Source organism: Pempheris klunzingeri, chromosome 16, assembly GCF_042242105.1.
Source record: "Pempheris klunzingeri isolate RE-2024b chromosome 16, fPemKlu1.hap1, whole genome shotgun sequence".
In the NCBI taxonomy this organism is placed as follows: Eukaryota; Metazoa; Chordata; class Actinopteri; order Acropomatiformes; family Pempheridae; genus Pempheris; species Pempheris klunzingeri.
This window is the reverse complement of record NC_092027.1, coordinates 6042254-6055481: the sequence shown is the minus strand read 5'-3', so window position 1 is coordinate 6055481 and position 13228 is coordinate 6042254. Positions and strand designations below refer to the sequence as shown.

At 42.5% G+C, this 13228-nt stretch overlaps 1 protein-coding gene across 4 annotated transcripts in view; it reads left to right on the top strand.

The window, feature by feature from the left end:
* Positions 1-13228, top strand: part of LOC139215691 (MAP7 domain-containing protein 1-like) — a 36307-nt gene that overhangs the window by 8176 nt on the left and 14903 nt on the right. For all 4 annotated transcript variants that reach the window (XM_070846728.1, XM_070846727.1, XM_070846725.1 and 1 more), the window contains exons 2-4: positions 6610-6819; positions 9915-9983; positions 12385-12548. In XM_070846728.1, the coding sequence (XP_070702829.1) occupies positions 6610-6819; positions 9915-9983; positions 12385-12548 (443 nt within the window). The remainder of the gene's footprint in view (positions 1-6609; positions 6820-9914; positions 9984-12384; positions 12549-13228) is intronic.

Sequence of the window (13228 nt, the reverse complement as noted above, 5' to 3'; positions counted from 1 at the left end):
TTTCAGTGCGAGCGCTGGCTTAACGGTCCAGTATGTAGGATTTAGTGGCATCTGTTAGCAAAAATGGAATATAATTTTCATAGATATGTTTTCAATAGTGTATAATCACCTGAAACAAACACTCGTTGTGTTTTCTTTCGCTTACAATGAGCCCTTTATGTCTACATAGGAAGCGGGTCGTCTTTCACCGACTCCACCATGCTGCACTGCTGTGTTTCTACAGTAGCCCAGAAGGGACAGTTGGTTGCCATCTGCAACCTCTAAATCCTACACGCCGGTGCTTTAAGCTACAGCCAGATAAAATCTGCTCGTATCAGTGCTCATTTCAGGTGACTAAATCCTCAGTTTATGGCTTTATATGAAAACTGAGCTTTATATAGATTCCAAAAAAGACTACGAACAGATCAGAAAACTTGACAGGCGTAGCCGCAGTAGCTAAAGGTAGCATGTTATGTTCCCTTCTAGCCAGATTTGCACATTCAGTGATCCAAAGACAAAACACAGCAACGCCCCAAACAGTCTGTAATAGAAACCCAGCTGCTTTAAAATAAAGGTTTCTCTTCTTTCATCATTACAGCGCAGCCACATTTCTTCTCCTGTGACAGTGATTAGTGGCCGCGCATGTTGTTGCAGCGACCTGGAACTCCTCTCAAACACAGCTGTTTGTCTGGTGACCTCGCGAGTAGTAATCTGAGGGGTTCAAATGTTCGTGCAGCATTTGTTCATGAGGCCTGGTGTTTTCTCAGAGTTCCCTCAGAGGTAGTCGTGTGGGTTTTTTAGTTTCATGCATGCTTTGACTTTAATTCAGTTCTATTGTTTGTCAAGAGACGATGCTGAGGATGTGGTTTAACAGACAACAGATACCTTGTACTGTTGAGGTGTGAATTTCACTTACTAATTTCATTCCTTGAACATTTCACACTCACTCATCAGTAATAGCTCTCCAGACATCCACACTGCAGGCGCTTGTTTTGGCTGTTGTTGCTCTCAGCACCAGTGTCCCTGGAATGTTCTTCCTCTGCTTTTCCCTAAGGGCGTGGATACTTTTTGCCCATGAGTGTTTCCGTTTTTTCCTATCCACAGAGGAAGAGGTTGCGGAGGCGTCCATTAAAGGCACACGTGCTGTTTGACGATGTGTAATCCTGTAGAAGATTATGAAATAAGAATTTAGCAAAATTTCTGTTTTTTGGTTTAAATATTGCAAATTCCTGGAGTCACTTAATCTGACTGATTTTGTGCATTTTGTGGAAGTGAAATCAATCAGATATTGTCCTGCTGTTTGACTGCACAGTATTTAATCTCTTTTATTTTAGGAGGATTTTAATCCTTTGATTCCTTGGCACATGCAGGCCATGCACACACAGACAAAAGACACACATTTGCTGTATAAACACATGGAGGGAAAATGTGGATACCAGGGATTCCTGAGGTTGGCCTGACCCAGATCCAACATGTCCCACTCATTACACACACATACACACACACACACACACGCACAGACATACATACAGTATATGCATTCACATACAGACTCTGTCAGGCACATAACTCAAAACAATAGAATCTGACCTGTTTCACACAGCATGGGGCTCTGCTTCCCAAAGAGAAGTTTTAATATTTTTCCTTTTTACTGTCCCTACAATCAGCCAAACCCATAAATACCTTTTTAAAAATAACTTTCTTTCCTCAAATAAATGTATAAAATCTACTCTTATATTACTGCATGGAACTGATTTTTCCAGGATGTACAAATGCATCCCCAGCGGCTTTAGGCGCATGTAAACAGTTTGATGTAGTTTAAAGGTCCCATATTGTGCAAAATGCACTTTTTAATGACATTTCAACATAAATATGTGTCCCTGTCAAACTATGAGAAAAGACCATCCGCTATCTTTTTCTTCTGCTCCATCTTTTAGTAAACGTGTATGAAAACATCCTGTTTAGATTTGGCTCACCTTATGATGTCGTAAATTTAATAAAGGAATATCTTATCTTATAAGGGGATCTGTCAGTCATGGGACCTCCTCCCGCCCCTCAGCAGGCCGACTGTCCAAACACACAAACACGTGAACACTTAAAAATGAGATGGCGAGTGCCTTTGTTTGTTGTATTTGTGTGAACAACATGAAAAAGCCAGAAAAAGACGAGAATGAGAGCATACTTACAAATACACAAAACAAGAGTCCAGTTTATTTTTCTAGTGCACTAGTATTTGGCGCCGCTGTGCTACGTACAGTTCCTGCAGGCACACCCTAGCAGCCCTGCTGATGTGGAAACCATGACTTGGACACATGAATAGAACAGAGCCATACTTAATGTAAAGGATTTTGAGTTTGACTTATTTCAATCAGGACTGAAAAATGAGGACTGACGTGCAAAGAAAAAAGCCCCTGCTGGGTAATCACTCGTGGACGTTGGTAACCATTATGCCCTTAAAGGTGCACTCTTTAGTTTCTGGATGAGCTGTTTCCTCTGAAAACAGAGCCAATTTTACAGTTGACTACCCAAATACTTTTAAACTGTGTGCCAAGGCATAAAAATAGAAAAATGGTCAAATTCCTCCCAGGTTCATGTGATGGGTTGACCCACTGCCCCACTTACCTGTCTAATGCCACATGTACTTCCATCGTGCTCCCTCTGAGGTGTATGTCTCCCCTCTCGGACCATTTCATAATTTTACTGTTTTGTTTTCATAGCTGTTTGTTTTCTGTCAGTCCTTCTACATGCACATTCAACCCACAGCTGTCACACCTGTTCTTTTCAAAAAGCAGTTCTGGGAAATGCAGTATATTACTGATAAGCATCAGCTGTCTGAGGGAAAACATTGCTAGAGTTTCTAAAGGTTAACAGATTTTTTTCCTCATCATTGCTGGTAAATTTCAGCTGTGGGGGAGATTTAATGTGGCTAAGTTTGGCTCCCAGTTTGGCAGGTTTCCAGCTCTCATTCGGACATCCTTCTCTGTTTTATTCTTTTATTGGTTAAAGCAGTTTTTACGCCAGATGGATTTGGACTGTACCAGCCAACGTGGCCCACACACAACACACAAACAAAGTGAAGTTTCCTGCCCTGCCAGTGCAGTGAATCTGGAGCACCACATGCTGCAGTTTGTGGTCACTGTGCCGTCCCAAGGTGCCTCGACAGAAGCCAGCCCCTTTTATGGCCGACATTCTCAGTATGGTGCTCAACGCTATTTATAAACCCAGAGTCTGTCACAGTGGCACAGAAACCTGAGATGTCTGTGGAGGGACGAGGAGCTGAGAGAGGGAGGGACGGACGGACGGACGAGTGAACATCATGCTGAATCTGTGTTTCTGTGTTAAATGGAGCCTGTCACACGAATGGCTGATCACGTGCGATAAGATGCACTTGTTGACTTGACGCTGAACATATATTTCTGCAGGGCTGTTTGGGTTGTAATTGTTGCCGGGACACCTAAGACAGCATTAACATTAAAGCTACAGATAATCCCATATTATTAATTTAGTTTTCACAAGTAATAAATAGCTGTTAGTAAAGTGGAAGCAATTGTGAAATGTTGCAATTGAATTTCACCTATAAATGTTTCGCATTGGAATAAAAATAAATTATAAAAAAATAAATAAATATTCTGCAACAAACAAAACAAAACAAAGAAAATAATATTCATTATTCTTGGTCTTACTTATACTTGGGGGATAATCACTCTAAATTTTGGAAATACAGTTCCCATAAGGCTTTGCGGGATGGAGGCTAAATAGGAAGTGTACTGTTGCCATGGATTCCCTGAGCTAGTTGTTGGTACAGCTAGAGCCCGTGTTTAGTTACTTTTTGGCAAATTAGCACCATTAGAAGTTTGCCGAATTAGCCATCAGCAGCTCCTGTTTGCCACATATCCGTGGATGTACAGACAGCTGTCAGTGTTTTAGTCTGATAATGAAGAAAACTTAAAACCTGATGATTCTCAAGCAATTTCTGGAGTTGTAAGGAGGGTGTTTCGATCATTTCTAAACATGTTTGTAGCTGTTTATTCGTGATGGACATCAGCGATGATGGTTTCCTCTGGGAGTTTATCTCACATAGAACATATGAATATGTTTGTCATGTCTGTGAGCTCAGATTTGACCGAGATACGACTCAAGGAAGGATTGTGGTGCAAATTGTGGCAGTTGGGTGTCAAGTGTTTCGAATTGCAATCATTGCTTCACACCGTGTCTTTGCCTCATGTCTCTCCCTCCATTACGAAATCTTATATGCTAATATATACATAGTGTAGACTCAGACTGTAGCAGTAAAGCCACTGAGTGTGTTGAACAGAGCAACACTGAGCTTTGTCGCCCATGAATTCACCTTTTGCCAGTTTATTCTTTAGTTCTTTTATTCAGTGTTAAGGTTCAGTGTTTTTAAATTACATTGCTCCTCTCCTAATTAACCAGTACTAATTACCAAAACATAGGAAATAAATATCCATAAATTCAATCCATAGATGTAGACAACACAAAAACCATACTTAGCAAAAAAAAACCCCAGCATAAAACAAACAAAGGATGATAATTACATTAAAATGACAGTTAAGTCCTTCTTATGATTTTGTAAATTCTATGAATTCAAGTCATCTTAGTCCTCCTAATCGTTCCTAATTTGGGCTTGTGCCGTCTCTTGCTGCCATGTAAGGCTGTTAACTGATCAAATTGAAAAAGTCAGCTACACTTGGTGAACGCAAGTAATCTTCTCAAGTAAGGAGGAGCGCAGCAATCCTCTTTTTGCCAAATCCTAATCCTTTTTTCAACATCAGGTAGAAGCAGTGCCTCCCTGTCTGGACACGGTCCTGCTTCCTTTTTCAACCTGAACACAAACGGGGCTCCGATTCACACCCTGTTATTCCTCCATTAGTATTCGATAGTTTGACCTGTGTAGACGTACAGTGGGGGTGATTGGAGAGGAGCCCAGTGTTAATCTGTGATTTATGTGGTTCGGTGAGCGTTTGGACGGGCCTGAGGAGAGTGTCGCGCTCCATCTGCCCACCGTCGGCTGACTCGAGTGGAGAGCTGGCCTCGAGCCTGCACCCTCTCACCCTCCTACCTTTCTATCTCTGAGCTCCCATCTCATTATTTCTCCCGCTCTGGGCCTTAGCTGTTGCTGTCTTTATCTTTCCTCCTTTTTGTCTTTTCAAATCCTCTGTCATTATAAAACCAGCCTGCTGCACCATTTTCCCTCCCTCTCATTGTCCTCCAGCTCTCCTTTCTCTATAAATCTCTGCACTCACTCTCCACGTGTCCTTGTAGAAGTGCACAAATTGTCCCTTCTTCTTCTTCCTGCACCAGTCCCGCCTCTCCAGTGCGTCATTGCAGCTCTGCTCAGTTTGTCACCGACTCCTTTCGTGTGACAACCAGAGAGGGATAAAGGAAGGAGGGGGATTCGGACTAGCAGCAGCTGAGCAGCCGAACTCAGTGTCAGCAGGGCGGCCGAGTGTGAAAACAGAGTCAGAGTGGGGATTAAAGCAGGATGTGTTTGGTGGCGTTTTGCTGCCTCGTTGTCACCCTCTGCAGGGGTCAGAGGTCAGGAGGTCAGGATACTGTATAAACTTTACATGCCAAAGTCAATTTTGCAGTAACGGGGAGTACCACACAGCAGGAGACATAAATGGATTTTACTTTTTGACATAGTAAATATTTAAGTGCAATACTAAATCATTCGAGTTCTCATATAACTGTTTACTCTATAAAATGTCAGAAAGTAGTGAAAACAGTCCATTAAAATGTCCCACAGCCCCACAAGAAGGCATCTTAAAATTGCTTGTTTTGTCTGACCAACAGTTCAATATCCGAAAATATATTCAATCAACAATAAGAAAGAAGTCGTTGTTAGAGGCTGAAACTTTTTTATTTAAAAATAACTTTAACAGTTATTTGATGAAACTTTTTGTTGATTAATTATCAGTTTGAGCAACGTGAGTGTTTTAAACACCCCATAGTGGAGTCAAGGGATCAGTTTATGTGGCTCTCTGGGGGTAATTAAACCAATTTAACTTTAATTATCCCCACGACAGTCACTGTGTAAGCATACTTCTCGTTAGAGAAGCGAGCAACAATCTCCCATTTTTTCCTCTAAAGGGAAAAATCTACGCCTATCGTAGCCTCTCCGTCTTATTTTCACGGTGAATCTGTTGCTTCGGCCTTAAAAGATAACTGAGATTTTTTCCCAGGCTTGTGTCTCACCTGCTGCTGCTGTGTTTGATGCTGTTGACAGGAGGCTTTTCCTCTGCAGGACTGAAACCTTCAGGGGCGCCTGATGTGTGAGCTGCGTGTGAAAGAGTCGTTAGTGATTTCTAATGAGGCGAGAGTGTTGTGTTAATGAAGTCACAAAGGGATTTACAGGTTTATAATGCAGGTGTGGATGTGGGAAGAAAGTCACTAGCGTTTATTGGAGACTGCACACTAATGATGAATGACACGACAGCGACACGTCACATGTTAGACAAAAAGCATCAGCGTCAGCACAAAGAAACCAACGTAAAGTAGATTATCAGGATGATTTAATGCTGTGATATATCAGATAATTAAACAAAGAATATATTGTCAGGTGTAAATTCTGTCTTGTTGTTAATCTCTTGGTCTCTTTCTGTCTTCCAGCTCTGCCCCTGCAGACAGAGTCCATCCAGAATGGGGGTAAGTCTCTGGGGAAGGACCCTCTGACTTCAGACGACTCAGCCATCACAGACCTCTCTCCTGAAACAGACTCCAGCCCGAAAACAGACACCCCCACCAAGACAGACGCCTCCTCCAAGACAGATGTCAGGCCGTCCACTCCGGGCAGCAGCAGCAGCCCTCAGCCCAAGAAAGGTCGAGTTATGGATGTTTTTGTTCTTCAATACCTGTTACATATGCACAAGAGTCGGCCTTAGTCCAAAATCTGCCCAACACTAAACCATCACACTTGTTAGATTTAGTGAAACATCAAACCCAAATTTGATAGATTCACTGCACTGTTACTGAATTATTAAGATTGCAGTTAGAGCAGTTAGATCAAAAACTTCTTCTTGCTTTTTCTTGCAAGATTAAGTTTATGTGTCCACTATGTTTTTCAGGAGAACTTTTGTTGGTCTTTGAAACGATAAGCTACTTTTCTCAGCACATATAAGCAAGGAGGAACGGCTCCACTCTGCCGTTTGGCACCAGTTTGCTTCATCATGGTCAGATAGGATGCTGGGCTCCAGGTACAGAAATGTAATTAAAGGGAGATATTGGTGCTCATGCGAATGCTTATCAATCAGACCCAGTGCAAGGTCATAATTGTCATAATGTGTTGTTCCAAATTGTTTCAACTTTTTTACCCCCAAAGTTCTGGAAGCAGAAGAAAATGCTGCAATTATCCACTTTTTTCTGTTTCTAACTGGTCCATTTTCTACCCTGTTTTTTTTCACAGTATTCGTTTTTTAATAGCTGATGAAGTGTTAAATGCGGAGTCAGCATTTTCTGCGACTACTGCTGGCCGTGTGACTGTGTCAGGCTGTTGGTTCATTAGTTTTCTGATCAAAACCTGCTCATTGTTAATTGCTCTCTTGCTGCCATAACACACTGCAGCGCCTCGAACATTCTCAGGAAAAAGCTTAACAAAAAGACTTTAAAAGGCATTAAAAGTATGAAAGGACAAGTGAAAAGACTCTGTTAATTAAAGTGGGTTATTTTTATCCACCATGTTTCATCTGAATCTGCACATCACACATGTAAAAGCAAAGAATGCACGATTCCTACGAGCTTTTTGTCCGATTGTTTTGATATGTACTGAGTCATTCCCATCAGACAGATGGTGGTGGCTGAGAGCCAAATCGTCATTTGCTATTGGGAGACGGGATGTATAGTGAGGAGGAGGACTGATGGAGGGAGGTGGAGAGGGGGTGGAGGGGGGAGGGACTGATGCATTGTGTGACGTCTCCGTGGTACGAGACCTCCAGGCCGATGAGGTTTGTCCTCCTCTGCACCTCAAAGTGTCTCCACATCAGCCACTGAAGTGTGCAGCCGTGTAGGAAACTCTCATGAAAGGTGCGGAGGGAGGAAATTCAGGTTGCCATGGAGACGGGGCTGAAGTGCTGCGGGGCCGTCTGCGATTGGTGGAGAGTGCGCGGCATGCATATTGCATGGCACAGGAGAAGAACCGCAACAAGGAGACGGGCTCAGTGAGCACCCCGGGGGTCCTGGTCTTTCAGCGGTGCGTGCGGCTCTTCAGTCACGGCTCCTCACAGACGGGTTTAAAGCGGAAAGAGCGTCGCAAATCCTCGTGTTACATCGCTGCGTCTTTTGAAAAGCATCAGGAGTCATGGAGATTATCAGTGCAGATGAGAACGGGCTCATCGCAGTTGCAGTGTGAGCTACACAAGAGTTAAATATAGTCGGGGGGGGGGAGGAGCTGCACTGACCTTGAAACTGAATCAATGAATGAAACCTGCCGATCTGAATTTATACGTCCACCAGTATTTTTACCTCTATGATGAGTACGGAGGTTTTTATACATATATACTTAGAACTGTAACATGTTACAGTTAAATCTTCCATGTAAATAATTTTGGTTTATTATTTCCAGGTTTTGTGATGCTGAGAGTCACTTATCACTTATAAAAAGTCTACAATGTCCTCGTTGCTGTGGACGACCCAAAGTCCTCACTGGCAACTCTTGTTCTATTATTTGGGCGAATTAACCCTTAAAAGTGAGACAGCACCAAACTGAGGGTTAGATTACAGTGGAGTGGAAACATTATTATAAATTTAACAGCGACGTGTCCCTGTTACTGCGGATAATCCACAGAACATGCTGTCAGCTGTTCTCACCCAGCCTACTTCTATGGCACAAAGCAGCCTCACTCAAAACTGTTAGCAGGATTGTGGATTAATCAAAGCAACAGGGACATTATTTCAGGATTGACGCATTCCTTTTGAATCTTTGAATTAATAACAAATGAAATTCCTTTCGTCAGTCTGTACTGCTGCTTATACAGGTTTGGGACTTGGTGGCAGCAGGCTAAGTAAGGTAGAAAAGACGTTCTTCTTTTCCAGCAACTCCTGGGGGATCCCAAGACATTCCCAGGCCAGATGGGACACGTAATCCCTCCCAGCGTGTTCTGGGTCTGCCTGGGGTCTGCTCCCAGTTGGAGTCGTTCCTGGAAATCCTCTAGAGGGAGGCGTCCAAAGCGGATCCTAATCAGATGCTCAAACCGCCTCAACTGGCTCGCTTCTGTTCCACACTCCTTCTGGATGTCTGAGCTATTCGGCCTATCTCTAATACCAACGGGCTCTGCTGACAGGGAGGTGCAGAGTGACAGCTGTCTCATGTGAACGGGTCCAACGCGGGTCAACAACATGTGAATTAGCCTCACGTCACACATGCAGAAGAAGAAAACTCTCATGATCGTCATTTCAAATTAATTGCAATGCAAATAAAAGTCATTTTAAACAAAATATTTATACCAACAATGATAAAAATGGCATGTGTGATGTGAAAGGTGTCGCTTCTGGTGACAAAGCCACAGTGTATTGTCCCTGAAGTTTTATTGTCTTTGAGCTCATTGTTTCGGTTTTTGCTCACCGCTCTCATCAGTGTTGTTTCCAGCTGCAGCAGGCAGCTGCTTCCAGTGAAAACACTCTAAAAATCACTCTACACTACCTGCTCAGCACCAAATGAAAGACAGACAAAGTCTGCTGGTGAGCACAGAGCAGCAATTAGCAGCTTAGCAGCCAGATATTATCCTCAGATGGCCAGAAACACGTCTCCAAATGAATGTTAACGTTACTGCATAACTGCTGGATATGTAAAACAGCACTAGCATGTTTTCTATATCAACTTCAAAGGTGATGATAAGCCTGTGTTGTGTTCACAGCTTGCTGCCCTGCCCCCAGGATTAAGGATTCAAGTGAAAAGTTTTATGTCTTCTTTTTCTTCACAGATTCGATGAGCTCAGAGCAACGACAGAAACTTGCCAAGGAGCGGAGGGAGGAAAGAGCCAGATATATCGGTGAGAGATAATGAAAGCATCAAATATTTGGGGCTTTTTGTTTTAACATTAAAAAAGTTGGATTTTCTCGCTGGTGATGCATGAAGCGGGAATTTGAGGCATGCACGTCTTCTTTGCAATTCAAATCTTACTGTGGGATTAACATTCCTCTGTCCTCTGTCACTCTGCTCTGACGTGACTGACGGTTATTCACGTCTCTTATTGTCTCTCCTTGCACGGCTTTCAGAACAGCAAACTCAGCTGCAAGGTAAGGGGCTTCACTAAAAACCTCAGCGTCCGCAGCGGTCATGACGTTTGGGAATAATCAAACTTGTGATGGGACTCCCATTTCCTTCCATTTCCCCTTGCTGCGGCCTCAACAGTCGTGCCCTTTCTTCTTGCCTCCATGAATCGATTATGTTGTTTATCTGGCTGTCTGTGGTCATTCAGTGGAATTTTTTGAATCCCATGAACCCTCAGCAGTGTTTGACTTTAATGTTTCCACTCATGTTTTGGTTAGATTTCATTTTCTTACTTTATGTTCTTTTGCATTCCCACCCAGCGTGCATGTCCCATACCTATAATCATGGTTTTACAAGCGGCGACAGAATAAGAATAAGAAAACATTGTGCTAGCCCAAAAAAAACATGAAAGACAATATCTACTTTTCAAACACAGGCCCTCTCCCTGTGGATGAGGGCCAAAGCGAGCAGCCAATCAGAGCAGAGCTTTATGGGTGTTTGCCTGCAGAGACGTCCCACGGAGCCCAGAGCGTGAAAAATTACCAGTCATTACCATGAAGTGAGAGCAGGCCTCTCTGACAGATTAGATTTAATTACTACGTTCATTAGCATCAATAATGTGGTCATGTTGCAGCCACAGCACAGTTAAAGGGGAATTTTGCTCAGTTTTTATCGATAAAATCCAAGGTTTCCTCAGCTTCAGCTGCTCTGATATCAGTTTTCCTGCAGCTTCTGTCTGTAATTACATGGTACAATGTTTTCCTGTGGAGCATACAGTTTATTGAAAACAGTATGCATGTGATAGCATGTCAGCCACAAAACATGATGTTTATGTATCATCATGATGTTCATATCGGAACAGAATTGAGCGTTGCTGTTGTGTAACAGCTGCTGTGCGCTGAATATTTTATGCAATGTTAGATCTTTGCAAAAATGACAATGTGAAACGCGCGCTCAAGCATTAAATCAACATGTTTTTCAATCCTGCTGCACAGAATGCAGATGTAATTGGATTTTTTTCAGGAATTGGATTTATGGAGGAGTGAAGAGGGCTTTCTCATTGTCAATGAGGCTCAGACTTGTGCGCCGCAGAATGCTGAACTTAATACAAAACACGTCTTTGCCTCATAACACCGCTATATCCTCGCAGAGCCGAATCCACTAAAAAATATTTTTCTAATGAGGTAATATTGAAACACGTCATGCCCTTACTTTGGTTGGATCCAGCATGTAACCCACCCGCATTATCATCCATACTGACCTTTTCATGATTTAAACTCTCCACCATGATAAAGATATGTTCTTTATATGCAAATGATGAGAAAAATGTCAGTCTAAACCATAAGGGAGAGCTGCTGTCCAGCATAAAGGCGGTTTAATTTAGGAGGATTGATTGCTGTGTAATTGTTCCTCCAAGAAATGAGGCAGAGCAGCATCTGAGCAAAGACAAGCTGGCATCTGCTGGAGGGTGCTGTAAAACCCAGCAGGAAACTTCCACTTATTTACTGTTAGTAGGATTATAGTGTAATGAGCAGTGTCTCCCATCTGTTTTACCCTTTTTTTTGGGTGTAGAGGCCTATCAAAGTGATTATACACTGTTGGATTGGAAATAACCTGCATGAGAAGACGTTTCTTTAAATAACTGTTGCATTACTTTATTACACATTAATTGGCTTTTATGTAGCGTTTAGTTTTTTTCATACGTTTTACATTTTAGCCACAACATGCCCCTAGTTGATAGATTTCCATTACATTTGCTGCAGATATTCGTGGTCCCCAGAGGATGAATCCTATGATTACAGTGATCCCCCGATTTCCAGTTTTCATTTATCCAGCGAAAAATCTCCACATCTGCCAGATAGATTTTGCACAGACATTCATGGTTCCCAGAGGATGAATCCTGTTGAATTTGCTGTTGCACCAACACGAGGTTCACATTTGACTGAAACGTCTCAAGAGCTAATGGGTTTCCACGAAATTTGATACAGACAAATTGTGGTTTTCAGGATGAGTTAAAATAAGTTTGCGATCTATGAACTTCTCATAAAGCGCCAATATCAGGCCAAAATTTATAATTTGTCCAAACCTTTTGTTTTTGCGCTCTCTTGTCATTTTTATCACTCCCTCTCTTTCTTTCCTTTCTAAATTTTAAAACCTCTCTCCCTGTGGCGACCCCGCAGCGGCGAAGAAAGCCCAGTGGCTGGAGAAGGAGGAGAAGGCCCGCCGCCTGAGGGACAGCCAGCTGGAGGACCGCAGGAGGAAGCTGGAGGAGCAGAGGCTGAAGGCTGAGAAACGCCGAGCTCTGCTGGAGGAGAAACAGAGACAGAAGCTAGAAAAGAACAAGGTGAGAAAACAGAAAACAAACACATTTAAATCGTGTAGCAGCTCAAACCATCCAAGCATGTGATGTGTAATGAACAAGTGATTGTTTAACCCTGAAATTTCAATGTTTGTTTCTAATTATGAACGCTAATGTGGCTGTGCTTCATGTTTTTCATGGGCAAATATCCAACAACACTGACAGATTTATTTTATTGACAGAACTGTGTCCTGCTTTCCAAATATTTAGTGTTAAATTAAGTCAGGGTAGAAAAATCAATGCTTTGCCAGCGTTTACGAAAGTTTAATGATAAGTTCAATTTCTGACCGCTGGAAAATCGCCTGTGTAACCGGGCTTTGGTCCCATCTTGATTATCAGTCATGATGCCAAGTATTACATGCACACAGCCAATTTTCCAGTGGTCATAAATGCTGATTTTTCTTTGGCTGTTATCAACCTCTTAAAATGAAACAGCGCCTTCTTGTGAGACCTCGTCACAAGTCACACATACCACTCTCATATCTGTATGTGAAATCCAGCCAGCAGCTAGTTAGCTTAGTTTAGCACAAAGACCAACCAGTGGAAACTCCTGGAGGTCAGCACACATCTGGCACCCAAACCCCCCGTAAAACCCCAACATGTAGTGTTTACACTGTGGTTTTTTGTATGAATTAAACAAACCAAGAAAGCAACCCAGCATATTT